We start from the raw sequence: 23804 nt of genomic DNA on the forward strand, positions 1-23804 counted from the left end.
ATGTGGTACATTAGCAATATTTTGGTTTTCTTTTCCAGAGCACAGTTTGAGGAACTTTGTGGCTCATTTTTAAGCAAAGTGGAGATCCCATTAAAAAGCATCATGGAACAAGCCAGTAAGTGGCCTCCTTAAAGTTCATAATGTTATAACTATGCACTTCAGTCAGCAAGCATGATCCCGAGCTTCCAGTTGCTTGCCATTTTAATTCACCATCCTGCTCTCACCCACATTTCTGTCCTTGGTACGCTGCAATGTTCTAGTGAAGCTCAACGCAGGCTTGAGGAGCAACACCTCACCTTTGAATTAGCTACTCTACAGCCTTTTGGACTCCATCTTGAGTTCAACAACTTAAGAGCATGACTGCCATTTTTTAACCATGTTCCTGTCTTAAGTTTGTTCATGTTTTTGCTTTCAGACAGAGCTGTTCATCTGCTATTAACACACCCTGGACTAATGCTTTGTCTATAACTAAACTATTAGCACTCCCTTTGCCTTTTGTTCTGTGACATCTCTGTTACGGGCACATGGTAAGGGGTGTGGGTGGTCCTCACTGTTCAACAGACTACAGCAAGTGTTTTTGTTACTTTAAGGGGCTTTAACCCCTTTGTTTTTTATTTGTCAAATAGCAGAGTGTCAGATTTTCTTGTAGGTTTAAAACAGAAGATTATTTATTGAACAGTTCATTCCCGAAATAGTCGCGCGCACATTTGTGCGCGCACACAATGAGAGGAAAAGGGGTAAATGGTTTGATGTGAGGTAGGTTTTCGGGGTTCATGGTAAACCTGTTGAATCCTCTTGGTTAAGTTTTCTTTTAAAGTTGCATGCCTGGGTTTTGTAGATTTTTCTGGTAGCTGAGTTTTCAATCAGGAGATGCACAAGTTAAAGTGTACAATTCACAGCAGGACACCTTCTTTGGCTTTTGCTGGATTTCTCCCAGCTCTCAGCTGGGCAGGCTTTAAGCTGAACAGGTTTTCATGATGTTTGTCCTATACCATTTCTCCACCCTTCCCCCCCCCCCCCCCCCCCACTCCAAAAAAGCTACCTTTTTAAGGTCAAAGTGGTTCCCAACTCTGTTGTTGGGAGACGCAGATCTTCTTCCCTGTGGTGACCAATGATGCCTAGGATGTGACTACTTCATACCTTCTTTGTATCAGAAGAACTCCTTCAGTTCAAAAATGTCTCAATGGGTTCAGGATTGGTGTAATTGACACCTTTTTAGCTTGAAAGTATCCTTTTTGTCCTTGCCAGATAATAAAACTATTTAAATATACAGTTGACCTTTTGGCTATTTTTGCAGCATTGTCCTTTTTTTTAAAAAAAAAAGGAAAAGTCCACTTTTATAACCCTTCAATTTGAGTTCTGTATTTTCAATCACTGCACTTTAAATGACTGTCTCACACTCACAATCTTTCCTGCCCTCTGCCCTATCACACATCTCTTTTGTTCTCTTCTCCTCCCCCCCCCCCCCCCCCCCCTTACACTTGCTCAAAGCCTATTACATTTCTAACCTTAGCCAGTTCTGATGAAAGATCACAGACCTGAAACGTTAACTGTTTCTCTCCACAGATGCTGCCAGATCTGTTGTGTGTTTTGGGCACTTTTTAAAATTATACTTACACTCATCTGTCATTACTGGCACTGCCATGCCTCTTATGTAGTTAGTGACTCATTTACATAAACATCATTTACATAAACAACTTACAACATGGGAATTTATAATTGGAATAAAGAAAATGTTAACTCTTTATACAATATTAGGTATCTTGTAGAATGTTCCTCAAAAAACATTATAGATCACGTAATTAGATTGTGTCCCCGACAATCCAGAAATACTATCTCTTCATAATCTTCCTTTTGTAGAATTATTTGACCTTTCTCTGGATTTCCCCCACCAGAGGAAACAGCTACTTACCATCTTTTACTTCAAATTGGCAAGCAAATCCATGCTTGCAATATTTCCTTTTTAGCAGCATACAGTTGCATATTATATGTAATTGAGTGAAACTTTGGACGTGCTAAAATGCTTTGATGTTACAGGATGTTTCATATCTGAAGGACATGGTCATTACTACATAGCAGCAGGGACAATGGTTTGGGTTTGTCACCCACAATCTGTAGCTAATTATATTTATGTATACTTTTTATTTTCCAGGCTATTTTACTCTGCTATACTTTATCTGGGAATGGTTAATTCTGACACTGGGTGTCTGAAATAAAGGCCAGTTTTATTTTTAAGCACTAACTCTCCCTCCGTTGAGCCAAAAAGTTCAGGAAAAAATGCAAAGTAGTTTTTTCTGCCTGTCTCCCATTGTACTATATTTCTGCCAACATATTCTTGCAGCTACCACATTTCTACATAGAAACTGATTTGTGGCGTAGAAGATGAGCACTTGAAACGCCATAGCATTCAAGGTTACGGGCCAAGTACTGGAAAATGGGATTAGAATAGTTAGGTGCTTGATGGCTGGCACAGACAAGATGGGCCGAAGGGCCTGTTTCTGTACTGTAAAACTCTATGACTAAGAGGACCATTTGGCCCATTCTATTTCTTGGCATTTTTTTTCTTTCTAACCATTTGGTGTAATTTGTTAACCTTGTTAATTTGCACTTTCTCAAAGCATCAGGAGTGAATCTTACTTCCACAGTCCTCCAAATAAAAGTTAATAAACCCACATTACACTTTGGTCTTCAGTTATTCAGTATGTTGACTGTTTGCACTTACGGTAACAATCCTTGAGCCTTTGGATCTCACACTTTAACCAGTGGAAAGATGGAAACTGCTCTGGATTTTGCAACTAGTTTTGTTGCTTGTAGGTGGAAAATCAGGAAATTAAGTATCCTATAGATAGTCCTGACATCAGTGGCCTGTGTTCTTTATTTTTAAAGATACGCCTTGGTATTGCCATCTGATTATCATTGGGCAATAATGAAAACTATTTCCTTACAATATAAGTATCTTAACTCTATTTACCTGCCTTGGTTCCATATCCCTTAATACCCCTATCTAACAAAAATGATCAATCTCAGTTCTGAAATTTTTAGTTGATCTGCAGTCTCAACAGATCAACAGATTTTTGGGGAGAGAGAGTTTCAGATCAGATGGCGCAGTGGTTAGCACCGCAGCCTCACAGCTCCAGGGACCCAGGTTCAATTCTGGATACTGCCTGTGCGGAGTTTGCAAGTTCTTCCTGTGACCGCGTGGGTTTTCGCCGGGTACTCTGGTTTCCTCCCACAGCCAAAGACTTGCAGGTGATAGGTAAATTGGCCATTGTAAATTGCCCCTAGTGTAGGTAGGTGGTAGGGAATATGGATTACTGTAGGGTTAGTATAAATGGGTGGTTGTTGGTCAGCACAGACTCGGTGGGCCGAAGGGCCTGTTTCAGTGCTGTATCTCTAAGAAGAAGAAATGCACTGATCCCAAAAGAATAATATTGTGTAACATCAATATTTATTTGAAGTTGAGCTTGGAAAGACTGTTTCAACAGTTGCTACATGATCAATTCCCAGTATCCTTCTGAAGTGTCATTTTATATTTTAAGGTTTATTCCTAGAGATTTGAGTTGTTTTAATAGTTGATGGGACCATCATCATTCGTATTCCTTTCAAGTTTCATCTAGCATTGGATTGTAAAGGAGAAGTGAGGTTGTAGCAAGGTGGCTGGAGGCTGCTGTATTTTCCACACTGGAGCCAAACAATCTCAAAGGATTTATGGTGCATGTCTCCTGGAATTTCCTCTTCGATCCAGATAGTGTGCTTGAGGTGCAGCTCTGTTTGTTTCCTGCCTCACTATCTGAACTCTTGCTGCACTGCCACATCCACACACCTGTAGTAAATTGATATTGCAAACCCTGAAAATCCTTTAGACTCTCATTTGAAAACTACAATGGTAGCTTGTCACATTAGCTTTGTATAAATTCATTGACTAATTTGTAGTCATTACCTTCTATCTGTTGAAGATGCTGGCATTAAACAGGCAATGGAAGTTATGCTTTGGTGCACAGCACAGACAAGTTTAGTATATTTGGGATTCAGGTGTGCCTAAGACCAGGAACTAGGTTTATAATGAGTTAAATTCAGTGAAATGTGGAAACAACTGAATCAAGTAAATCTGAACAAGCTGTTTGGTATTAAATAGAGAAAAAGTGAAATGCCTTTAAAGGAATAATGCTGAGAATAACTAATGCATACTTAGAATTAACAAGCTCAGACTAAACAAAGATGACCCAAAATGGATTAACAAATTATAAGTGAAATAAAGGGTAAAAATTCCCTCTACAAATCCTGCAGAAAGGAGAAATGATTCACCTAGGATGAATATATGAACTTGCAAAAACAAGTTAGAATGGTGATTAGAGAAAAGGGAGACCAAGCAAATGGAAAAAGCACACTAAGGCAATGCATAACAGTAAAAAGAAAATTTTGTCCTACAATAAAAGGGTAGTCTATGAGGAGGTAAGAACTTTGTGTGTTTATGGGCTGAAAACCTCAGGATAAGCACAAAATAGTTGATTGATTACTTTCCCCAAGTATTCAATAGGGAAGATGGTGAATAATAGCCCTTGCAACCAGTGATATCCAAATCAAATTAATGACTTGAAGTAAATAAGGTAGAAACTCCTAGATAGGCTAACAAGATTTTTTTTAAAGTTAAAGGCACTAGGGCAGAAAGTTGTGATGCACTGACTGGAATTTTGAGATTCTAGAAAGGTACCAGTAGACTGTAAATAGGCTAATGTGCCCCTATTCAAAGGGGTGGGGAAAACGATAAGAGCAGTACAGACCAATTAGTCTTGCCTCCGTTCTGTGCAAAATAATCGAGTAAATTTGAGGCTTTCACACTAGACTGTGATGAGCCCTATGTTTATATAAATTGCATAAAAATGAGTTGCACTCATTTAGCACTGTCATTTTTATATAAAAAAAGCAAAATGGTATATGACTGACAAAGGCCAGTAAGGGGTTTGAACCTGATACCTTTCCATTGTGTTACAGTATCCCCATGCCAACTTACACTGGTTTAATGAAGGTTAGATACTTCGTCTAGGCTCCTTCACTATGCAGAAATTGAACATTATAAAATGAAGGTTCAAAGTGATAAAAGTAAGTAGAGTTAGGAGCTGAGGCAGAAGAAAATGCTGTTGGATTGGTTGTGGGGAGGGAAGTTGATTTCCATCAAGCAGAACATAAGTGTCACACCTCAAACCAGGGAAATCAGTGGAATCTAAGACCGTGAGGCAAGGGAGCTAAAAAGAATGACTGGTTTTACTGACATAAAGCTGAAGGGTATTAAAACTCCATGCCATTTAGATGGGCAGTTGGTGAAGGTGGAAACAGGATGTTGAGAATAACTATTTTCAATGTGCTGTATCAGAATGACCAGTTACATTCCAAATCAAGCTTGTATGTCATAGTTGTGATGGGTGTATTGTATTTCTAAAAGATTTGTAAGCTACAGCAAATGTTCCAAGCACCAATGGTTTTGTCGGGTTAAACAATCCAGCATTTGGAATGCATTTGTTGTGCTTATGTGGCTATTTTAAACCTGCATCATTTCTGATTTTGAAGACAGTTCAACATGCAGCTATCCTATTGCATGTGAAACTCTTCATTGGTCTTCTGCATTTTATAAATTTACCATATTTGTACATTTTTTAATTAGTTGTATTAACCTATGAATCGCAGGCTTGTGTTGTTCTCACTTCAAAATGTTATACACAAGCCCATGCTTAATCAAGCAGCATTACTGTAACTTAAATAATTGTTAATCACCCAAGTCAGTGCATTCTGCTAGAAAGTAAATGCATTTTTTATTCTAACCCATTTGTGTAAAATGTTTGTATGTTGTGAAATTTGTTCTGGTTAGTAATAACTGATGTATTTTGTAGAATTGCAGTTTGAAGACATCTACTCTGTTGAAATTTTGGGTGGAGCAACAAGAATTCCAGCTGTGAAAGAGAGAATTGCAAAATTCTTTCACAAAGATTTGAGCACAACACTCAATGCAGATGAAGCTGTAGCACGAGGTTGTGCACTGCAGGTAAATTTTTGGACTAGTGTTTGATCAAGTGTAAACTGATGAAAAATAGTTTTTTTTCCCTTTTTTTTCTCTATACCTATTGTCTGCAGCTCTTTTTTTGAGGTTGGAATCCTTTTCACTGTTACTGTATCATGTTTGTCTTCACCCATGTTAATTGTATTGTAATGGGAGAAATCCACGCAACATAAATGGTAAATAACAGATGTCAAATTAAGTACATGCTTTAGAATGGGTTTCTGAAAATAAATTTTAAGTCAACTGTTCAGAAAAGTTAAGAAATGAATTACAAATCAAGTATTTACAGTCTGGGCTTAGTGCTCAGCTAGGATAAGATTATTTAAGTACTTTACCAGTTGCATGGTTTGAAAATCCTCTTCAGGAGAATTGTATAAGTGGTTTCTATTGTTGGTCTTTGTTTTAAGCTAATACAGGAGCATTCATCAGATTTCAGTGCAGTACCTGCTAGGGATTTCTGTTATCAGTCCAGTCTGCAATAAGCCTTTCTTCCAATATATTAGTAAAAGCTTGAATCTAAATTTAGAGTTACAGATTATTGGGTAAAACCTTAATAACAATACAAAAAAGGGGCAGGAGTCAACTTTTAAATGTTAATCAATATTGAGTATTGGGAGAAGTAGTAGTCTGATATCATAGAGGTAGGACAGAGGCCAGTAACGGATTTGAACCTGATGACTTTGCCTTTCTGTTGTCAAATTTAGTTAGTAATGCTCCCAAAGGGAAAAAAATCCAACTTGTACTTTTGCCAAGTTATATCTCATGGCTTTTCTGCAAAATTGTACTAAGAGCTGATGACTGCTGGTGGCATTTGAATACCCTTTTATTTTTTGCATAATGTTTACACAGATTTTTAAAGTTCAGTTGAAATTGCATGTTCTGTTTTGATAGTTGAGAATTATTTCACAAAATTTACCTTAACAGGTGTTTGTTATGAAGATATAATAGGTTTTGAAAATTATACTGCCATAAGATGTTTGTTTTTCTTCCCCCTGCCCCCATCCCCACCCAGTGTGCAATTCTTTCACCAGCATTTAAAGTACGTGAGTTTTCCATCACCGATGTAGTTCCTTTTCCAATCACTTTGAAATGGAAATCTGCAACTGAAGGCTTGGGGTGAGTAGTTTTATATAAAGTACCTCCATGTTGACATCTTTACCTGTGATCTTAAGAATTGTTGTAAACATTGCATCCTTTTCTTGTGTAGAGGACAATATTCGAGTGCTGATAGTATTGGGTGGGACTGGCTTGGAGTTGATATGCCCAGTAGTGCGAGAAAGCTCAATTATAGATAATGTCATAGTTTATCTACTCTGTCATTCATCATGCTCACTTTGGGCGACATATAAAATAGTTTGTCAGTTTGTGCTGCTGATGATGTCAGCATTTTAAGATTGCCAACTAGCTTCTCGTCTACATAACAGGAACCAAGTTTAATTAGGTTCTGGCAAAACTAGAATCATAGAATTGCTACAGCATAATAGAAGGCCATTCGACCCATCGTGTACGCACTGGCTCTCCTAAGGAGCATTTCATGTACTGTCACTCTTCTGCCCCCTTCCCACATCCTTGCACATTCCTCCTTTTCAAATATTTAGAACATTTAGAAAATGTAGAAAAATTTACAGCACAGAACTCTGCCCATTGTGTCTGCGCAGGCGGAAAAATTAGTCATCCATCCTAATCCCATTTTCCAGCACTTAGTCCGTATCCTTGGAGGTTATGGGCCTTCAGGTGCATAACCAGACACCTTTTTTAATAGAACTGTGCTGAATATGCATATTAACTGTCAGAGTTTTGTATATAGTGGCACATGATCTGCCAGTTTGCTATTCAGTTAAAGATTCTTCAGTTCTTGAATTGGATCCCTTGTCAAAATATGGGGCACAGTCTTCAATCGCTCTAGCATAAATTAGATGAACAATATCAAATACTAAAATAAAAGCAAAATACTGCGGATGCTGGAAATCTGAAACAAGAACAAGGTTACTCTGCTTCTCTTTCCACAGATGCTGCCAGACCTGCTGAGTGATTCCAGCATTTCTTGTTTTTATATCAAATAGTTAGTTATCTTAGTAATAATTGTTGTTTCTTGGTCAGGTTTCCTGGGAATCTTGCTAATGATTCCTCAAAAAATAGACTAGGCACACAAAAGTTAATTTTAAGTCGTGTGATAATACCATTGACCAGTCCTATAGCCTCAACTATGCAGAAAACAAAGTGGGGGTTGGGGGGGGGGGGAGAAAATAGACAACATGCATGAGCAATTTGGATTTTACAATGTCGAGTATGTCCTAAGCAAGACTGGCATATCGAACGATCCAGTCACTCTAAACATTAGATTTAACTGTATCATACAATAATGCCTTTCTCAAATTAATCCCAATAGCTGTTGTATGGTATTAAAGCAGTGGCCTTTCTCTCTTGGCTTTCATCGCTTCACCCCCAACCCCCTGTGAATTTTTGAGTTTGTTGTGATACAATCGGTGCTGTGTAAGAGGCTTATGCTATTCGTGAATATAGGCATGTGGGTAATAGCTGGGGGACAGAAGACAGGTTCCAGGATATTGGGTAGTTGTGTGCCTTGGATTTTTATTTTCAATTATATAAATTATTTGGACTAAGTATGAGAAAAATATTATTTGTAGATAGACAGGCCGATGCTGTCTAATGCAGATAGTTATAAAGTGTATTTTCCCCAAAATTTACTAATGAAAAGTATAGCCTGAATGGCAAACCTCTCATGCGAAAACCGAATATCATAAATGCAAATATATAATACTTTAAAAGTGGAAGTGTGGGTAGGAAAGGATTTTGGGTTTTATACATAGCACATCAAATGTAGATTCAAGGAAGTGATCTTGAATCTTTACAGGACATTGGTTAGATTGCAATTGAAATATTATAGATCTGGACACCCATTACAGGAAGGATATTAGAGTCATGGGATATCAGGATCATGAAAGGCTCAAATATTTTTTCACAAACCGCAAAAGTTGAGGAATGATCAAATAGCGGTTTTAAAAATTCAGATGTTTTTCAGAGGATTAATGATCAAGATTGTTTCTGTCATTTGGCGGATTAGTACCTTCCTTTTTGTTCTGGTGTTTTTGTGCGCCATTTAGACCCCTGAGCCTGTTTTGCCATTCATGAGATCATGGCTGATCTGTGACTTAACTCCATATACCTGAAGTTGCCCCATATGCCTCATAACTTTTGGTTAACAGAAACCTGTCCATCTCAGATTTAAAATTAACAATGTACCCATTAACTGCTATTTGTGCACTAGAGTTCCATACTTCTGTCACCCTTTGTGTATAGAAGAGTTTCCTAACTTCACTTCCGAAAGGCGCGGCTCTAATATTTAGGCTATGTCCCATTGTTCTAGATTCCCTGGCCAACAGAAATAGGGTACATAGTTACTCTGTATCTACTTAGTTTTTGTCAGCTCCTTTTTTAAAGTCTCCCCTCCCCGCCCCCCCAAGCTTAATCTTCTAAACTTCAGGGGATACAGCCCTAGTTTGTGTAATCTCTTTGTAATTTAACCCTTGAAGTCCTTTTTTTAATTCCACGGCATGTGCGTGTTGCTGACCAGGCCAGCATTTGTTGCCCATCCCTAATTGCCCTTGAGCAGGTGACGGTGAGCTGCCTCCTTGAATTGCTGCAGTGCATGTGCTGTAGGAAGGGAGTTCCAGGATCCAAGTCAGGATGGTGTGTACCTTGGAGGGGAATTTTCAGGTAGTGGTGTTCCCGTGCGTCTTGCCCTTGTCCTTCTATGTGGTAGAGATCATGGGTTTTGAAGGTACTGTCAAAAGAGGCTTGGCAAGTTGCTACAATGCATCTTTGTAGATGGTACACACTTCAGCCACTGTGTGTCAGTGGTAAATAGGGTGCTGATCGAGTATAATTCTGGTAAACCTGTGCTGCAATCCCTCCCAGGGTTAATATATCCTTCCTGAGGTATGGTGCCCAGAATTGAATAGGTGTGGTTTAACCATGGCTTTGTGTAGCTGTAGCACGACGTCTTAACACCTTGTATTGTAGTCCTCTAAATATTAAGACCAGGATATCATTAGCCTTTTCAGGTTTTTTTTGTGTCTGTCATTACATTTTAATCTATAAATGGACGTTTAATCTCTTTGGATCTCTGCTACCTCTAGATTTTCTACATTTAGAAAGTACTGTTCTATCCTCCTTGGGTCCAAAGTGGTGACCTCATGCTTGCCTATATTGAAATCCATTTGCTGCAGTTTATCCCATTCATTTAATCTATTTTCTCTTTGGAATTTCATGCTTCCATCTATACTGCTTACAATGACATCTTTGTCATCAACAAACTTGGATGTGTAGCTTGCTTTCCCATCATCTAAAGTAGTTAATAAATGGTGAATCATCGAGGCCCCAACACGGCTCCATGTGGAACATACTGTGAATTAGAGTACATGTCTTTTGTTTCACTTCATAAATTACTTTGTATCATGTGATTTAACTAATGTGGAATAATCTGTTCAACTCCTGTTCACATATCTTCAAAAATAAAGAGCGTGCATAAACTAGTCCACTTGTGGATGGGCTGTTTTAAAATATAGGTTGGGGAGCGGATTGTAGGATAAATGTTCCAAAAGCATAGAATTAAGTTAGATGCTAAGAGGTATTGCTTGCAAAGTTGTTCTCCAGAATATGTTACCAGCACGGGCAGTGAATGGATTCTCTGTGAAACATAAAAGTGGCCAGTTTCTCTGGGTGGGAAGGTACGTGGGTTAATGGAAACTAACATCACCAGTCACTAATCTCCTTGATCATCTGTATAGGTTAGAAAAATTTCCTTTTTTTATCCATATGCCTATTTTTTTTTCTCCTTTTTCTGCTTCTCCCAGGAGATTATATTACTTTGGGAAGGGATGGGAGGGGGGCTACTGAAGATGCATGTAAACAATCCCATGCTGGGGTACAACAGCCTCAGTGGACCAGCTAATCCTTCTGTCATCCTCATTCATATTATCTTCCCGTGCCCACCCGTCCAAGGAAGATTGAATAAAGTGTCTATGCTGGAGATTATTTGTGCACTGTAAAAGTATGACTCTTTTGGTATGTTATAAGCATTTAACATGCTTTCTAATGTTTTGTACTAAATTACAAGATAAAAGCATTTACACATATGCGGCACAGGGGCGCAGTGGTTAGCACCGCAGCCCCGGGTTCGATTTTGGGTACTGTCTGTGCGGAGTTTGCAAGTTCTCCCTGTGTCTGCGTGGGTTTTCTCCGGGTGCTCCGGTTTCCTCCCACATCCAGAGACTTGCAGGTGATAGGTAAATTGGCTGTTATAAATTGCTCCTAGTGTAGGTAGGTGATAGGGAATATGGGATTACTGTAGGGTTAGTATAAATGGGTAGTTGTTGGTCGGCACAGACTCGGTGGGCCGAAGGGCCTGTTTCAGTGCTGTATCTCTTTTTAAAAAAAAAAGCCTCTGCTTAGAGGTAATTTGTTCCTTGTCAACATGCCCAAATTGATATCAATGAATAAGCTGTTTAGTTTGTACTGCTGCATTTTTAGATAACATTATGCAACAAGTAATAGCATTAAATTTAGTCATCTTGTAGGTTTTCTTAATGTTGGAATTCTTTGACAGAGAGTGTGAAGTTTTCAGCAAAAACCATCCAGCACCATTCTCCAAAGTCATTACTTTCTACAAAAAAGAGCCTTTTGACCTGGACGCATATTACAGTAATCCACGGGAAATTGTATATCCTGATTCCCGAATAGGTAAGAAAACATTTTTTGAAAGCCAGTCTCCATGCTTTTTAATTTGTTAAATGCATTAAGTGCATCCAATTGTGATCATTATTACATATTTGACTAACGATCGCATGCTGATCAAATTTAAACGTCTGTAAAACTGTTATTTGGTCCCAAATAATGCTCTAATACTAATTGTTGCTTTGGGGAAAAGGATGTGGATTGAAAAATGGGATAGAAAATAAGATCCTGTGTAACTTATGTCATGGTTACACTTTTTTTTAGTTCTAGTTGTACTACTTTCCATTTAATCTCTTAATCTAGAAGTGCAAGATTGTAACTTGGTGTCCCGTAGTTCTCCTTTTCCGAATGGTAAATATGCTCCAGAAATTATAGGTCTTGGCCATCTCCATGAGGAGTGATGTCTGTTTTGATATATGCTAGAAATACTTATTTCACTGCAAAGTATTCCGAAAGCTGCCGCTTGTCATTTGAAAGATAATAGCCCAGGTTTTAGTCAGGAATGACGCTTACTGTTCACTACACTGACAGCTACCCAGGGGCTGGAATTTTACCTTTGGGAATCGGGTCCCATCTGAGGCGTCCGGGAGGTAAAATGGCATGTGATGACGTCTGGTCAGGTCCCTAGCGTCATGAAGCATAGACGCCATTTCACGAACCGAGGAAGTCGGGCGAGATTGAGTCTCTGCTTGCCGCCCGACTAAAAGCAATTGAGAGCTCATTAGGGTCATTGAGAAAGCAATTGCCAGCAATTTTACATGGGCTGTCTGATCTTGCGGCCGTAAATTGGGTTATGGGGCATCTCCGGAACCCGGCAAGTTTCAAAGGGCAGGAGGGAGTTGGAGCTACCATTTTTTTGCTGTTTGTTTATTCTGATGGTATTTATGTGTCCTTACATTAGTGGTTGCAGCTTGTGCAGAAGGGTTCACCTGAGTGCTACTCACTGCTGCTCGGGCCCTAGCTGCTCTGAGTAATTGGGTGAAAGGAAAGGGGTTGTGTGTGCCTGTCCTAACAGCTGGAAGCTAATACCTGTGGTCGTTGCATCTGGTCATCAGTGCAACAATGGGAATTGTGCGCTCTGGAGGCAGATCAGGTGAGGAGGACTATGCCCCAAGGAGGAACAGAAGAACAACAGGGCAGGGGAACGCGCAACCAGCTGGCCCAGTGCATCCTCGTTATGTGGGAAGGAGAGCAGGCAACAGAGTGGACCGGATGTGAACACGTTAGGAGACGCGCCTACCCAGCAGGCAGGGTATACAGCCTGTGTCTGAGATACCTGCAGCTGTGAAAATGCCGGTGCAAAAGAAGACTGCGGCTGTCATGGGAGACTGTCACATCTCTTTATGAGATGCTGTCAGTGGATGTTGCCTCAAACTGCCTCGGTGGCCATCCAGTGCAGTCGCTCTGAAGGTTACAATAGCTCTTAACTTCTATGCATGTGGCTGATTCCAGGCTTCAACGTCCGACTTGTGCGGAGTCTCCCAAGCAGCCGCGCACCACTGCATAAAGGTTGTGACTGATGCATTGTTCTGACGTGCTAACAATTTCATCACATTCAAGATGGACAACATCAGTCAGGCTGAATGAGCCAGAGGCTTCAGCACAATAGCTGGGTTCCCAATGGTACAGGGTGTGATAGACTGTGGCCATTAGATCACCAGTAGGTCAGTCAGGGGCATCTATTAATGCAAGGGCTTCCATTCACAGAACGTTCAGCTCATCTGTGATCATTGAAAGAATCATGCAGGTGTGTGCACGTTACCCTGGGAGTTGTCACGATGCTTTCATTCTCCGAAACTCCCGGGTGCCTGCACTTTTCAGTCCTGCTGATAGACTGGAGAGATGGATATTTGGCGACAGGGGTTATCCTCTGAAGACATGGCTAATGACACCGGTGAGGATCCCAAGGTGTCATGCTGAGGAATGTTACAATGAGAGCCATGCAGCCATCAGAGTGACAATCGAACAAACTATTGACCTCCTCAAAATGAGATTTAGGTGCCTTACATAACTTGGTGATGGAGCAGGGAAAGACCCTGGAGGTTGATCAAGGTCAACGTGAGGCATCATCAGATGATGGAGTTTCGGATGAGGAAGATGGGCAGCAGTCACATGATCGTGGAGAAGAAGCTGAATGTCATTTGGAGTTAAGTGTGAGAGAGACCCGGGAGGCTCTAATAGGCAGGTGTTTCTCTTGACAGGATCTTAATATACAAATAATTCTCATTGCGGTATGAGGGGAGTCATTGTGAGGTTCTGAGAAGGCAAATACACTCACCTTCAGGGGGAGAGATGATCTGACGATGCACACCTTCACATCATGATGAACCCAACCTGTGTGCGACCTCGCATATAAAACCTCTCTTGTTGAGCTACAATATTGGATGCAACTTCAGGAATGACGTGTTAAATTTTCATTTCACAAATTTTATTACATTTTTTCCTTGACAAATCAAATAAATTGGAAGGAGTAAGTGATACTGTGATTTCTTTATACATTTGCGAGTGCTCCTGCGTGTGGTCGATCCCTCGCTACCAGACTCACCAGAGGCAGGTGGCTGATCGGGCTGCCTCCCTGCTCACGATGACTTTGGCGGATGTCCTGTTCGCAGCCGTGCAAGCCATAGAATATCAGAGTGCTCATGAGAAATATCATGAGCACCCTCTAACACCCTGGGAGTTTGCCATTCACATGTCACTGGCAGAGGGAGCAAGGAGCTGCAGGATGCATCAGGGGCGCCCTGAGAGGAGCTCCCATATACGATCTGCTGCTGCCCATGTGCCCTCCTCAGGTCCTCAGTAGTGACATCAGAGGGATGAGCAGCTTGACCTGTTGCCTGTGCATCTGAGTCTGCTCTCTGCTCTGGTGCAGGGAGGCCACACTTGCTCTGAGGTCACGAATAGCATCCAGTACTGGCCCCTCCACTGCAGCAGCCAATCTTTCAACGTAGGGTGCCAGATGGACAAATACCTGAGAGTTTGCAGCATTCATGCCCTGGATGGGTGTTTCCAGGGTATGAGTCACAGCTCGCAGCGTCTCTGGCAACTCCACCAGATCTCCATGCACCGCATGCTGCAGCTGCAACATCTCCCGCTGAATGGATGTTCTCAGAGACTCATCAGCTTGCGGCTCTACACTGGCCTGCCCTCCCACACTCCTCCAAGTGTGTGAGGCATCGGCCAGTTCTGCCGTTGGTGGCTGGCCCGGCAATTCTGTGCTTACACCTGTACGTGAATACATATCCGCGGACACTAATCCCAACTGTGGTGGAAGTTTCTGCACTGGCGCTTGGTGAGGCGCCCTGCTCATCCTCAGAGTTGGACGGTTGAGCCACTGAGATGCTTCCTAGCCGCTGCTGTGTTTCACCTGCAGGGAAAATCCCATTGATCAGCACTCTAGACTTAAGCACATGTTATTGACTGCATTTTGCTCACATCTGTGTGATTCTACTTTTGAGAACACGCTTCAGTGCATTAGACAATCACAACACTCGCGCCCCCCCCCACCCCATACACTCGTGCACCACATACTGGGACATTCACTCACTCTCCTGGCCAGGTCCACCGGCCTCACCGTCTGCTACGCGAGTCCTTTGTCCTCCCCTGCTAGCACCAAGGTGGCATCCTCTATTCTGGTAAGGTATGCCTGATTGGCAATGTCACCACTGGTCCGGGAATTCTCTCTGGCATTGTGATCTCTTTTCCTATTTAATCAAAAATACTTAGTTTAGACATATTAGTTGGTATCTCACGCACTCACCCTAAGGGTTTGTTGTTGCATTTCATTGCTATGCCAATGTGGTGCCCAACTTGAACACTTCTGGATCACCGTGCATCTCAGACTTGCCCATATTGCGTCCCAATACAAGACAGCAGCCAAGCAATGATCATAGAGGGCTTCTACCTTGCCGCATGAGTACACATGGTCCCTCCCTTGACGCATTAACGAGATGAATGAGGAATGCCCCTTACCTGGGCAGAGCAAAGCATGTCATTGACCTGCTTGTGGCACTGGAGCCATGTCCTCCTTGCAACGCCCTGGCTGCTGACCTCCTCTGCGACCTCCAGCCAAGCCCTCTTGTCGCTTTGGAGGACTGCCTTCTGCCGCCTGCATTGAAAAGGACCTCCCGCCTCATCTCTACCGCCTGGAGGAGGACCTGCAGTGATTCCTCAGAAAATCTGGGAGCTGTGCGCAAACTTCTCCCCTCCATTACTGGTGATTGGTTCTGCAGCTTGTATGTTTTAGTTTTAGTTTTAGTTTAGTTTAGTGATGCAGCACTGAAACAGGCCCTTCGGCCCACCGAGTCTGTGCCGACCATCAACCACCCATTTATACTAATCCTACACTAATTCCATATTCCTACCACATCCCCACCTTCCCTATATTTCCCTACCACCTACCTATACTAGGGGCAATTTTATGATGGCCAATTAACCTATCAACCAGCAAGCCTTTGGCATATGGGAGGAAACCGGAGCACCCGGAGGAAACCCACGCAGACACAGGGAGAACTTGCAAACTCCTCACAGGCAGTACCCAGAATTGAACCCCGGTCGCTGGAGCTGTGAGGCTGCGGTGCTAACCACTGTGCCGCCCTTATCTCTCTCTCTCATCTGCTCCTGGGCACTGCCAGTCCTCCTTCAATCCTTGCAGGCACGGAGCTTTGTATCCTCCTCTAAACTTTCCACAGTAAGCACCAACTGTCTTCCTCCGTCAGGTAAGAATCAACTAGTCCATTTCATTGCTGTAGGTCTTTTTAAAGGGCTTACTGCAGCCTTTTCCTGATGTGGCCCTGCCCCCAGCGCTGCTCAGCATCCCACCCATGCACACCCTTTCAAGTCACAAATACGTCACGGGGCCGCTAATTGGCTGCCCTGCGTGTGATGCCGGCAACCGGGAGGTGCCTCATCCACCCTGGAGCAGCCGAGAGCGGCAAAATTCCGGCCACAGACTTGTGAATTTTTGAATGGCTAAGTTGATGTCATGGGCATCTGTTTCAGTATGACACCATTTACAGAAGATCTGGTGTGGGAGCAGGGCAATAAGGTGTAGCTTTTCGACCAGTCAAATTGAGACATGCACAGTCTAAACCAGGAAGTGTAAAATTGACAAATCATATAGAGAAAGCAAAATAGAGAGGGAAAGAAAGACAGGATTGAGAGATGAGGCAGAATTTTTTTTTTTAATTTCCTACGCTTTTTTTTGAAAGAATGAGGCTCCACACTTGTAAAATTACGTTTTCAGTGCCAGCGAAGTTGTTTGGCTGTATGTACATGTGCTATCCGATGAGTTAACCACACCTTTTATTCTCAATATAAAATTCAGGCCATTGTTCTATACTTGTGTATTTATTGTGAATTTTGGCAAATGTAAAATTGTATCTTATGGGTGTAAAAGACATAGCTGAATTTTACCAGTCCCTCGATGCCACGGCTTGCAGCGCGGGGGCCGGTAAAACGCTGCGGGGAGAGGCCAGCCTCGACCTGCAATGTCGAGAGGGGCCCGCCGCATAGAACCAGCAGCGGTAGGACCTCGCTGTGGCCCACCCCCCCCCCCCCCCCCCGCTGCACAGCGACGGCACCACTCAACGTATGGTAAAGAGTACTTACCTTTGCTGATGATGCAGCCTGCCGCCTCTCCACTGACACTTTCAGATTTTTTGCTGAACGGGTGACCGTCACGTGCCATGCCATTCACGAATTGAAAAGCCGGTCGGTCCTCAGGCAGAAGTTGTCGCCAGCGACGGTAAGTTCTGTTATTCAGGGCTCATTCTGCATTACGGTAGGGAGGAGGGGGATATTCAGGGGGTCTAACTCTGCATTCTGGAAGGGAGGGGATCTGGGATTACTGGAGGGAAAGCTGTGCTGGCATGAAGGGAGGTACCGTGTACCATCTCTCCATTAACAATGTACGCTCTGTGTTTGTGAGGGGGCATTGGCACACTAGATGCCTGCATGAGGGGAGGGTGCCAGAAAAGGCAGGAGCATTAAGGTTATTAGGATGGTGGGGGCAATCGATTCAGCTGGTAGGATCTTGATGTGGCCAAGATAGGCAATGCCATGGCAAGCCACATAGTTGATTCAGGAAAGCAACTGATGTATCTATCAACACCAATCCATACCCTGCTAGGGACCTTCGAATACATTCAGGGTTCAACTTTATTTATCACATGGAAATAGGTATGGCTCATCCTACATTGTGATCCTCTGCACCAGAGGCAATGCCAACAGGCAGGTGCGATCCACGTAGCGGTCCCCAGATGTGAGCAGCAGCCCCCAAGGGGAGCTCGCCATTACATTTGCCGTGCATCTACAGGCCCACGTGACGTCATCAAATGTCTGAGCACCACTGTGAGAGGAGGTTGTGCATATCGAGAGGGTGATGACACGTCTGTGCCCTGCTCAAGGATGACCTGCAGCCCATGGACTCCGGTGGACATCCCATGCCTTTGTTCCTCAGTGGCAGTGGTTCCCAAGCCTGACGCCTCTGCAGCTTTTTAGGGGCCCACCAGAGACCTTTGTGGGGTCACAGTCAGCAGTGCACCGCTGCATCAGGGAAGTGGCCAGTGCCCTGGACCAGAGGGCCAGTGAATATGTCCGCTTCAGGATGGACTTTCACAGCCAGGCCCAAAGGGCTATTGGTTCTGGCATCATTGCCGGAGAATCATAGGTTGTAATGTTCATAGACTGCACTCGTGGCCATCAGGCCTACTCCCAGGCAACCACCTGCAGACGTCACCATTAAAGGAGCCTTTTCAATCTAGGTGAAGCTGGTATGTGAACACTGCAGATGTTTGCAGGGAATGTGTGACTATTTCTCAGGCAGTTGCCATGAAACCTGGGTCTTGCACCAGTCCCGGCTGCCACCGCTGTTCACTGTACTGGCTCAGATGGAGGGGTGGCTTCTTGAAGATGAGGGCTGTCCTTTGCAGACATGGCTGCTGACACCGGAGAGACTCCACCACTGCTGCAGAAGAGAGATGCAGTACCAGCCACTGAGCTACATGAGCCACAATTGAGCAGGAAATCAGCATGCTGAAAGAGCGCCTCCAATGCCAGGATGGATAGGGTGATGCCCTGTACTACGGGCCGAAAAGGCCAGCTCCTTTCTTTGCTGCTCTGCACAACTACGCACCCAATAGGGGCCAGGCCTGGCATGATGAGACTTCAACAGGATTCCTCCTCGGACTATGAGAATGCTGAGGACCCACAACGTGAAAGATGTATGGGAGGACAGATGGTGCCCAGGCTTTCCACGCAGGGCTAGCAGTGAGTTAGGGATGTATGGAAGTGGTTTATCAGACAAAGGCTGTCTGCTCCATAGGAACCGACATGAGCTCTGCAAGCCACCCATCACCCTCGCTCACCTGCTGTGCACCAGTCCACATCTGCAGCATCCCTGTGTAAACCATTAGAAGCAGCAGCTGAATGAGCCAATGTCTATGTCACTGAATCTGTGAAAACGCTCATGAGTAATGGTGGCATGGCAATGATATTGCCATGATATAGCTCCTTTCGGAAAGGCCAACGGTGCAAAGGGATGTGACATTGGCACTACATGCTGGCACACATCATGTACACAGAAAAGGACACGTTAGTGAGGAACATTTAGTGAAAGACATATTTTACATTGCTGTGACAGCCGTGCATTCTCTGTAAACCTCTAATACCTTTTCATGGTCTATTAAGTCTCGCGTCCTGGAATGTGCAAAATTAAGATTATTCACCCAGGTGCAGCATGCCTACAAGAAGGAATGTCCCACTTGAGTGGGAGAAGATCGCAACTTCATAGGACACTGGGATACGGCAGGCTAAGTATGTGGCCGGAAAGCGCTGGGGTAACTCAGCAAATCAGGCAGCATTTGTGGAGAGAGAAGCAGAGTTAACTTTCAGATCTGTGAACTTGGACAAGTTAACTCTGCTTCTCTCTCCACAGATGCTGCCTGACCTGTTGGATTTCTGTAGCACTCCACTTTGCTGCCAGATTGACAGCAGCCCCACTCTTCAGTAGTCAGGTAAGTATTCTTTGACGGCTTAAAATAGGGCCCCAGCAGCTGCTGCACAACTATCAAAAACTCTCACTGTGCCGAATGTCCCGCCTCTCCCCACATAATATGGGGAAGGCAGCTCAGCACCATGATTCTAATGAGCCCCTGCGGGGGCTCTGCAGCGGCCGCTAAATGTGGGAGCCGCGCTGAGTTGAAAGGGCGCTGCCGTGCAGCATGGCGCCTGAATAAAATTCAGCCTGCAGTGTCCATCTATCGTCCATATTTCAACTTGATTGATTAATTGATTCTTCCCCATTTATCTACATGTAAGTGATCTTGAGACACTGTTTGATTTATACAGTGTACTTAGCATTTTTCATTTCCATGGATATACCAATAAATTAATTGTCTTGATTCTTCTTTGACAGAAGTGTCCTTGATTTGCAAGGAATTTCTTGCAATTCTGTAAAAAAGCTTCTTTAGTTTGGCCTCCATATTTAGTTTTAGTTTTAGAGACACAGCACTGAAACAGGCCCTTCGGCCCACCGAGTCTGTGCCGACCATCAACCACCCATTTATACTAATCCTACACTAATTCCATATTCCAACCACATCCCCACCTGTCCCTATATTTCCCTACCACCTACCTATACTAGGGACAATTGCTAATGGCCAATTTACCTATCAACCTGCAAGTCTTTGGCATGTGGGAGGAAACCGGAGCACCCGGAGGAAACCCACGCAGACACAGGGAGAACTTGCAAACTCCTCACAGGCAGTACCCAGAATTGAACCCGGGTTGCTGGAGCTGTGAGGCTGCGGTGCTAACCACTGCGCCACTGTGCCGCCCTACTGCAGTTCTGGCAAGACTGACATATATTGCCTATCAAGGCACGTGGAGAATTATCCATCATACTCCTGACTCATGCCGTGTTTGAGATGTTTTGGCGAGGTGAGCTACTTGCCACAGAATATCCAGCTTTTGACCTGCTCTAGTCGCTACAGCATTTCTGTAGATTGTCCATCGAGTTTTGGTCAGTCATCCACCCCAGGATGTTGGTGGTATTCTGCAATGATAATCCCATTGAATGTCAAGGTGAGTTGCTCTGACCTGGAATTCAACTGTTGAGTCCATGTTTGAATAAAGACTGTAATGTGGTCTGCAACAGACTAGTGGTCACTTGGAGCTAATAGAATTGGCTGAAGACTGGTATCCAATGATGGGAACCTCAGGAGGAGTCTGAAGGATTATCCGCTTGACACTTCCGGCTGAAGATAGTTGCAAGCACTTCAACCGTCTCTTTTGAACTCTTGCTGTATTCTAGCATCATTGTGGACAAGGATGTTATTGGAGCCTTCTCATGTTAACTGCTTAATTGTCCACCACCATTCACAACTGGATGTGGCAGCACTGTAGAGCTTTGATCTGATCTGTTGATTGGGGATCACTTTGCTTTGACTATAGCATGCTGGTTCTGTTTAGCATGCGTGTAGTCTGTTGTAGCTTCAGGTTGACTCATTTTCAGGTATGGCTGGTGCTGCTCCTGGCATGCATGCTCCTCTGCATTCCCAATTGAACCAGGGTTGATCATCTGTCGTAATTGTGATGGAAAATTAAGGGATATGCAATTTATAAGGTTACAGATTATGGTATACAGTTCTGTTGCTGATGGCCTAGGGTGCCTCACAGATGCCCAGTTTTGAGCTGCTGGAGTTGCTCTATCTATCCTACTTAGCATGGTGGCCGAACCATGTCCTCTGAGGACAGGACTGCTATCTTTCTAGGACTGATGGTCACTCCTATTGATGCTATCATGAATAAATGCAGCTGCAACAGGTAGATTGGTGAAGATGAGGTTGAATAGGGTATTTCTTCATGTTGGTTCACCAGCAGTTGAGTGGAATTCTCCTGGTTCAACATGAACCATACTTGAAAATTCCTTTTTCCAGTCATTTTCACCTTGGTGTTTATATTCAGCTTATTTGCTTTCTCTCAATTTTACAGTTCCCTCCACTGTCCAGAATTTGAACATTGTTCATGACCTTTTCCAGTGCCAGATAACCATAAGGAACATTATTGCTTTCAGTATGCAAGTAAAGAAGAATTGCACTCAATGTTTGAGGTTGCATTTTAGAATTAGAATTAGAACATTACAGCGCAGTACAGGCCCTTCGGCCCTCGATGTTGCGCCGACCTGTGAAACCATCTGACCTACACTATTCCATTTTCATCCATATGTCTATCCAATGACCACTTAAATGCCCTTAAAGTTGGCGAGTCTACTACTGCTGCAGGCAGGGCATTCCACGCCCTTACTACTCTCTGAGTAAAGAAACTACCTCTGACATCTGTCCTATATCTATCACCCCTCAACTTGAAGCTATGTCCCCTCGTGTTTGCCATCACCATCCGAGGAAAAAGACGCTCACTATCCACCCTATCTAACCCTCTGATTATCTTATATGCCTCTATTAAGTCACCTCTCCTCCTCCTTCTCTCCAACGAAAACAACCTCAAGTCCCTCAGCCTTTCCTCGTAAGACCTTCCCTCCATACCAGGCAACATCCTAGTAAATTTCCTCTGCACCCTTTCCATAGCTTCCACATCCTTCCTATAATGCGGTGACCAGAACTGCACGCAATACTCCAGGTGCGGTCTCACCAGAGTTTTGTACAGCTGCAGCATGACCTCGTGGCTCCGAAACTCGATCCCCCTACTAATAAAAACTAACACACCATATGCCTTCTTAACAGCCCTATTAACCTGGGTAGCAACCTTCAGGGATTTATGCACCTGGACACCAAGATCTCTCTGTTCATCTACACTACCAAGAATCTTCCCATTAGCCCAGTACTCTGCATTCCTGTTACTCCTTCCAAAGTGAATCACCTCACACTTTTCCGCATTAAACTCCATTTGCCATCTCTCAGCCCAGCTCTGCAGCCTATCTATGTCCCTCTGTACCCTACAACATCCTTCGGCACTATCCACAACTCCACCGACCTTAGTGTCATCTGCAAACTTACTAACCCACCCTTCTACACCGTCACCCAGGTCATTTATAAAAATGACAAACAGCAGTGGCCCCAAAACAGATCCTTGCGGTACACCACTAGTAACTAAACTCCAGGATGAACATTTGCCATCAACCACCACCCTCTGTCTTCTTTCAGCTAGCCAATTTCTGAGCCAAAGCTCCAAATCACCTTCAACCCCATACTTCTGTATTTTCTGCAATAGCCTACCGTGGGGAACCTTATCAAACGCCTTACTGAAATCCATATACACCACATCCACTGCTTTACCCTCATCCACCTGTTTGGTCACCTTCTCGAAAAACTCAATAAGGTTTGTGAGGCACAACCTACCCGTCACAAAACCGTGCTGACTATCTAATGAACTTATTCTTTTCAAGATGATTATAAATCCTGTCTCTTATAACCTTTTCCAACATTTTACCCACAACCGAAGTAAGGCTCACAGGTCTATAATTACCAGGGCTGTCTCTACTCCCCTTCTTGAACAAGGGGACAACATTTGCTATCCTCCAGTCTTCCGGCACTATTCCTGTCGACAATGACGACATAAAGATCAAGGACAAAGGCTCTGCAATCTCCTCCCTAGCTTCCCAGAGAATCCTAGGATAAATCCCATCTGGCCCAGGGGACTTATCTATTTTCACACTTTCCAAAATTGATAACACCTCCTCCTTGTGAACCTCAATCCCATCTAGCCTTGTAGCCTGAATCTCAGTATTCTCAACAACATTTTCTTTCTCTACTGTAAATACTGACGCAAAATATTCATTTAACACTTCCCCTATCTCCTCTGATTCCACACACAACTTCCCACTACTATCCTTGATTGGCCCTAATCTAACTCTAGTCATTCTTTTATTCCTGATATACCTATAGAAAGCCTTAGGGTTTTCCCTGATCCTATCCGCCAATGACTTCTCGTGTCCTCTCCTTGCTCTTCTTAGCTCTCCCTTTAGATCCTTCCTGGC

General features: G+C 43.4%; 1 protein-coding gene across 1 annotated transcript in view; it reads left to right on the forward strand.

The window, feature by feature from the left end:
* Positions 1-23804, forward strand: part of LOC137372160 (heat shock 70 kDa protein 4L-like) — a 133428-nt gene that overhangs the window by 52052 nt on the left and 57572 nt on the right. The window contains exons 8-25 of the mRNA XM_068035716.1: positions 39-115; positions 5886-6037; positions 7065-7168; positions 11682-11815; positions 13262-13318; positions 13808-13962; positions 14682-14823; positions 14975-15101; positions 15369-15449; positions 15790-15997; positions 16561-16710; positions 17214-17334; positions 17437-17555; positions 18026-18160; positions 18270-18464; positions 19319-19464; positions 19746-19824; positions 20750-20893. Coding sequence (XP_067891817.1) covers positions 39-115; positions 5886-6037; positions 7065-7168; positions 11682-11815; positions 13262-13318; positions 13808-13962; positions 14682-14823; positions 14975-15101; positions 15369-15449; positions 15790-15997; positions 16561-16710; positions 17214-17334; positions 17437-17555; positions 18026-18160; positions 18270-18464; positions 19319-19464; positions 19746-19824; positions 20750-20893 — 2326 coding nt within the window. The remainder of the gene's footprint in view (positions 1-38; positions 116-5885; positions 6038-7064; positions 7169-11681; positions 11816-13261; positions 13319-13807; positions 13963-14681; positions 14824-14974; positions 15102-15368; positions 15450-15789; positions 15998-16560; positions 16711-17213; positions 17335-17436; positions 17556-18025; positions 18161-18269; positions 18465-19318; positions 19465-19745; positions 19825-20749; positions 20894-23804) is intronic.

This window comes from Heterodontus francisci, chromosome 1, assembly GCF_036365525.1.
Source record: "Heterodontus francisci isolate sHetFra1 chromosome 1, sHetFra1.hap1, whole genome shotgun sequence".
Classification (NCBI taxonomy): Eukaryota; Metazoa; Chordata; class Chondrichthyes; order Heterodontiformes; family Heterodontidae; genus Heterodontus; species Heterodontus francisci.